The sequence below is a fragment of the Aristolochia californica genome, unplaced genomic scaffold (genome assembly GCF_029961685.1).
Source record: "Aristolochia californica isolate CCGP_79_NKW_82.1479 unplaced genomic scaffold, dmAriCali1.0.hap1 SCAF_3, whole genome shotgun sequence".
NCBI classification, from domain to species: Eukaryota; Viridiplantae; Streptophyta; class Magnoliopsida; order Piperales; family Aristolochiaceae; genus Aristolochia; species Aristolochia californica.
The window spans coordinates 14,728,268-14,734,880 of NW_027181992.1; the positions used below are offsets into that span (position 1 = coordinate 14,728,268).

At 41.1% G+C, this 6,613-nt stretch overlaps 1 protein-coding gene across 1 annotated transcript; it reads left to right on the forward strand.

Moving 5' to 3' along the window:
- Positions 1-1,947: 1,947 nt before the first annotated feature.
- Positions 1,948-4,309, forward strand: LOC137960148 (transcription factor bHLH30-like). The gene is made up of 2 exons (XM_068807652.1): positions 1,948-2,570; positions 3,258-4,309. The coding sequence occupies exons 1-2, from the start codon at positions 2,055-2,057 to the stop codon at positions 3,702-3,704; spliced, it is 963 nt and encodes a 320-aa protein (XP_068663753.1). The 5' UTR covers positions 1,948-2,054; the 3' UTR covers positions 3,705-4,309.
- The last annotated feature ends 2,304 nt before the right edge of the window (positions 4,310-6,613 follow it).

Consider the following 6,613-nt stretch of genomic DNA (forward strand, 5'->3'; position numbering starts at 1 on the left):
TTCATGGAGGTTTCAAAGACCGAAATAAGGTGGAAAAACTGATATGCAGATTGAAGTTTGAAATAGGAGTATTGGTGACTGAGATATGCAATTAGATCACCTCAAGAAGACAAAATATCAAGAGCAAGTGAGATTGTGGACCAATTCTGGGAATTGATGGTTCAATTTCATGCACTATCCAAAATTGAAAAGTGCTTTGATTCTCAAAGAAGTTAGAGTCAGCACTTATGAAGACTATTCCCACATGGAAAATGGAATCAATATATGTCAATTTTAACGGCTAAAAGGGGGGGGGGGGGGGGGGGGGGGGGGGTTGAGAGGGAGGCGTCGAGGGCGAACGGCGGTAGCAGGGGAGCAACGGCGGGTGAGAGGAGAGGAGAGGAGAGGAGAGGAAGAGAGAAAAGAGGGTTAATAGATAATGACGTGGCATCTTACCTGGCAGATGACATGGCAGTCGATGTGTTCATCTACCACAATGTACTAATGATGTGGTGACACGTAATCAGTCAAAGCTTACGTGTCACCTTGACTGTACACGTGTACAGTGGACCAGTCAAAGTTGGGGTATTTTTCAAAATAAGTTCATGGCGTTGTCGTTTATCAAAATATGTTTTTGAAATTGGTTATTTTGGTAAAAAACCCATAAAAAAAAGATCATCTAGCAATGGAAGAAGAATATTTAAAAAAAAAAAAACGAAGAAAGATCATCTAGATTAAGTAGTACTGAAGTACAGGACTGGGTACTAAAACAACTGATCAATGAATACAATCAAAAGGCTTTTGTTTTGATTGTGGGAGGGAAGTAGTTCAAGTGAATTAAGCACGAAGAATTTGAAAGAAGCAGAGGCCAGAAACGTCATGCCAGAGTGGGGATGACGTAAACGTGGAGTTTCTCGTGGATATGGTAGTGGTGGCATCATCAAATCTTTGAATAAGAAGGAATAGAAAAGATAAAAAAGATAGAAAAGAAGGGGACCAGGGAGAAAGAAAGAGCATGTGAGTGCAGAACATTCTTTGCGAAATGCAAAGAATAGAATAGAAGAACAACCGATGCGGATAGAGCGATCTCTTCTTGCTCACCTTACCTCAAGAGCGATAATATAAAACTCTTAAAATCCCAGGAAACAAAGAAAGAAACAGGAATATGATAAAGTGGACACGACCTCGGCAGCCTGCACAATGACATTCTAGGTAGGAGCTGTGATAAACTGACGCGGGCCACCACCAACAGTTCCGTCTTCCATGGTAATAGCGCATATACCGAGCATATTTATAGCCGCAGCAATGGTATAAACCTATAAAAGAGGGGGCAAGAGAAGATGAGCAGTGGCAAGTCTGAGAAGAGCGCAAGAGAGATGGAGCATGATGGATGGTTCGTGGCCATGTTTCTGAAACCGAGGAGAAACAAAGGTGGAGAAGAAGAAGATAGACGAGTGCGTTCCAAGACACAATCATTACATGGTTTTGGGAAGGAGGAAGGGAGCGTGGAATAAGGTACCCCAACTACACGACCCTTGACTGAGGTAGACTTTTATCATCAGGCCTGGTCGGCTCTCTCGTTTCCCTTTAACCAGTTCTTCCCTTCACTGTAATTATGTAAAGGCGACCAACGCTTCTCCGAAAAGTATTGTATATTTATAATACAAGCACAAAGAGAGAAAGGTGGATTGCCGTAGGAAGAAAGGCAAGTCAGTACAGTCGGACCAGAAGATAGAAGGCCCTCCCCTTTCTCAGAAAGAAAACAAAAACAAAAACAAAATAATAGAAAGGAAGCACAGGGAAAGGATAAAAGAGATGTACAGAAGGTTGGAAGAGGAGTCGTCTAAGCCTTGTGTTTTTTCTTTTCTTTGCGAGGCCCTGCGAAAGTTGGTATTCACGTCTATACACTACTCTTTACTGTAATACTAGCATAAATCTGAAACAAGTCTAGGGTTTACCTTCTCCTTTTTGTTTAGACGCCTTAGATCGGTTTTTATTTCTTTTCTCCGTTTTCTATGTCCGTATTGCTGGAGCTTCGTTTTCATGAGGCAAAAGATAGAAGGTGAGGGTACTGGATGCTGGGGAATGTAAAGAAGACAAGGGTTGAAACGTGTTCAGTGCAAGAGATGTGCGGCAAGGTGGACGATCAAGGCGAGGGTTCCCAAGAGATTCATGAATTTCCAAGCTACCAAGGCGGCCTTCTAATACCTGAAGCTTCTCCCGTTCATACCTTCAAACCAGTTCAGTTTATCACTAACTCAGTAAGAGAACATGATCATTTTCTCGCTACTCCTTACGGAGGATTGTTCAATCGGAGAGCTTCAGCTCAGCAGTTTGCTTATGATCCTTCCTCCTCGGACCACCTCGGCCTGGTGGGTCTCTACGGTGTAGACCATTTGGGACTGGGAGGTCGAGATGGTTCCTCTTCTTTCAGTCTACAGAGCGAGTTAGGTAAGATGACTGCTCAGGAGATCACGAACGCCAAGGCCCTGGCAGCTTCCAAAAGTCACAGTGAGGCGGAGCGACGACGGAGAGAACGAATCAATACTCATCTTGCTAAATTACGCAGCTTATTGCCAAACACCACCAAGGTAATAATTACTGCTATTGGTGCTTTAAATTGTTAATATCACTATGTTTCTTCTCGTTTTATTGTTATATTCAATCAGGAACACAACAGAGATCTCCCGAATGCAATAAATAACATGTCTTCATGATGTCCGATCAGCTCCAGCTCTTCTTCTTGTCTCTCCTTTCCTTCCATTCGGTTATTGAATGGAAGGTTTAAGACAGCTCCAAGGAACGGAGTCGAAAAGGAAGCTAGAGTTAAAGTTGCTTTGTTGATATGAAAAAGAGGAACCGCGGCAACAGAAAAAGTTTCGAAGGAAATGTACTGCCGGAGAAGAAAGAAGGCAATAGAAAGCCAAACGAGTGCTCGTGTCAGAAATAGAGACAACGGGGTTGTCTCTAGTCTCTACAAATTCCTCTCCCTAGAAATCGTGCATGTCGTCCCCATACTCTCGACTCATCTTTAATTCACCACTGACTGAGAGATAATTAATTGCTCTTTCACTTTGCTTTAAAATATTTTCTCACCTTTCCTCTCTCTCCAGCTTCATTCATACCCTTGTTTTGTGTTTTTATACGGCCTGACACCACTTCCCACCCAGCTTCATTAATTCCTTCCTCTCGTGCAATTCCAGATTCTGCTTCTTTGTCATCAATTTCTTTTCTTGTTCAGCCTCTGATGAGTGGGATTTTCCTTTGGATGTATGCAGACGGACAAGGCCTCGTTGCTGGCGGAGGTGATCCAGCACGTCAAAGATCTGAAGCGCCAGACGTCGGAGATCGCCGAGGCAGAACCTGTCCCGACGGAGGTCGACGAGCTTACGGTCGATGGTGCCGACGAGAATGGCAGATTCGTGATTAGGGCTTCTCTTTGCTGCGATGATAGGTCGGATCTCTTGCCCAACCTTATCAAAACTTTGAAGGCACTTCGTCTCCGTACGCTCAAAGCCGAGATAACGACTCTTGGGGAACGAGTGAGGAATGTTTTGCTCATTACAGGAGAAGACGACTCCATGAACGGCGATCGGTACTCCATTAGTTCGATACAGGAGGCCCTTAAAGCAGTTATGGAGAAGTCAGCATCTGATGAATCTTCCTCAGGCAGTATAAAGAGGCAGCGAACCAATGTTAGCATACTCGAACACAGATCCATCTAATTCTGACCTGAATTTACTTAAAGATATTAAAAAAAAAGGTCGGTTTCTTTCTTTTTTCTTTGTTGTTTTTGCATTTGGTTGTTGTTGGCGTTCATTTCCTTTCCTTCTGGTGGTTTGCCTTCATGCTATTTTGTCGAGTTTGTCTGTATTTTTGTATTTTTGCGTGGAAAGCTACGTAGGTAACTGGTGGAATTCACAGAAAAGAGACAAGGAGAACATGGATTTGGGTATGCTTCTGTTTGCAGAGAGAATGCTTGTGCCACAAGTAGTTGAAGATTTACCAAAAAAATGGAAGGATCGTTTTCGTGAGTAGTGATCATCTATTCAGAAAGCCTAATTTGGAACTCGCCCTCCATTGCTTCTATTTTCTTCAGCAAAACATTCAGTCGCAGTTTCTTGTTTGATAGCCCATTCTGGTGACATTGTTCGCGTCACATAAGACGTATCACTCCTTTCTGCCTGATCGGAACTCTTAACCATGCAACTGCATTTAATGATTTTCTGTTGTTCTCTGATTGTATACAAGCCATGCATCATATTTAAAACTTTTTATGATTTGCATCTGCAAGCGTGAATCCTCTCTTGTTATGAGTAGCCACCATCAAATACAGCTTTGAGCAGCTTTTTCTATACTTTCTACTTGCAGCTTGGATGAACTGAAACAAGCAGCGACTCCCATAGTGAAAGAAAAGTTTTTCGATACTAATTTGGTCTCTAAATTTCCGACCTTAGAGTAATGGAATCGTCTCACAATCAACTTGTTCAAACCTTCTCAGTTACGAATACTACTCCGTCCATTATCTGATGACAATTGTCTAACTTTTCTTGAAAAGAAAATGGTTTTATATGTTTTCCCAATAGAAAAACCTAAAAGAGGAGGTTCATCATCACTTAACAAACAAGGGTTTTTAGTAACTCTATAGCGGACAGCTGAATGGATGTGACTCGACTTTGACATGGCAATGCCTCTGTAGGGCATAAGTGAATGTCTCCAAAAGCTAGGGCATGTAGAATTCAATTGGGACCAGATGGAGCAGGAGCAGAAACTGAAATGGTACATCAGCCCATTTCATAGCCATTTGTGGAAGAGAGAGGAAACTGACATGTAAGGCAGCTAAAGAGAATGTACATTTGATGTAACAAAACATTCAGGTGTCCACTAAAGCAACTCATGAATCTGTCTAAACACAAGTCCTTGGTCTGAACAGAAGGATTTCATTTGCTTTCTCTCCCCTATTAATAATACAGAAGCCCTATATATGTCGTTGGGTACTACTATCCTCGTCGAGCAGGAAAAAGAGAGAGAGAGAGAGAGAGAGAGAGAGAGAGAGAAAAGGAGGAAGAGAAAGCAGAAAATGGAAAGGGAAGAGGAGATAGAAGAGAGAAGTTTCCTAGCCCTCGTCTCTGGACGCTGGGTTTCGATGTCCACATTTCTATAGATTGAGAGGATTGAGAAGTAGATCTTGTAGGAGGATCTTGAATAGCCAAGGATATTTGCAATGGGTCCCTTGTGTAATTGATTGAAGAAGAAGGTCTTTTAGAGTGCTGTTGAGGTGACTGGCCTTGAATCATGCATGAGGACGTCCCCCTTTGCATGGCTTACATGCAGATGGGTGTCCTCCCTTGTGTAACATTCCCCCTCAATCTGAACTAAGAGGTTGAATGAACATTCAACTTAGCCGTTATGAGACAAAGCTAGTTTGTAGAGAAAGGCATAGTAAAAATGTTTGCAAGTTGGTTAATACTAGAAATATGGCGGACTTGAAGACATCCCATACTCATCTTTACCTGAACAAAATGATAATCGATTCCTATGTGAGATAAATATGTAGCACTTAAATTATCACATAAAAGAGTAGGAGGTTTTATTGAATATATATATATATGTAAATCTTTTAGAAGAAATTGAAGCCATGTTATTTCTGCACAACTAGTAGCCATGGCCTTGTATTTGGATTCCATAGTTGATTGAGAAACTGCCAGTTGTTATTTTGCTGACCAAAAAATTAGGTTATTTCCTACGAAAACAACATAGTTTGTGGTTGACCTCCTAAGTGGGTAGCCACTCCAATCTGCATTAGAAAAGGCAAGGATGTCTAGAGATGAAGGTATGGAGAAGACTATACCATAGTCAAAAGTTCCTTAGAGATATCTAAGAATCCATTTGACAATGGTGAAGTGAAAATCCATCAGAGAGTGCATATATTGAGCTACAAGATTTACTGGGTGCATATATCAGGTCTTATAAGTTTTAGATATTGTAGTGCTCCTATAACACTTCCATAGCATGTGGGGTTAGAGTAAGGTGGACTTTGAAAATCGATGTTCGTGTTAGGTGCAAGAGGTGTTGAAATAGCTGTACATTATTCCATATCACCTATATGTAAGATATCTTTTAGATACTAGGTTTGATTGAGAAAAAGGCTTTTTGAAGTGCAATGAACTTGAATTCCTAGAAAACATCTAGAGATCCTAGATTCTTAATTGAAAAATTATCATGTAAAGTTATTTTAAGTGTTACGAGTGATGAGTGATTTCATGTAAGGATAATAACATAAATATAAAGGAGGTATAAATGGTTAGAAGAAGAGTGGTAACAGAACAAGGAGGGATTTGCTTTACTTGTTTGAAAACCAAACAAAGTAAAAAATCACTTAATCGAGCATACCAAGCATGAGGTGCTTGTTTAAGACCGTGGATTAAGTTTTTGAGCCTACATACAAGGTTTGGAAAGTTATGATTTTCAAAATCGTGGGGGGGGGGGAGGTGTGATGCATACACACTTCCTCTTGAAGAGGATCCACGAAGAAAGGCATTTTTAACATTAAATTAAAGTAATGACTAAGTTAAGCGCTAGGTTAAGCGCCACTCAAATTGCTTGATAACATACTATAGGACTAAAAGTTTGA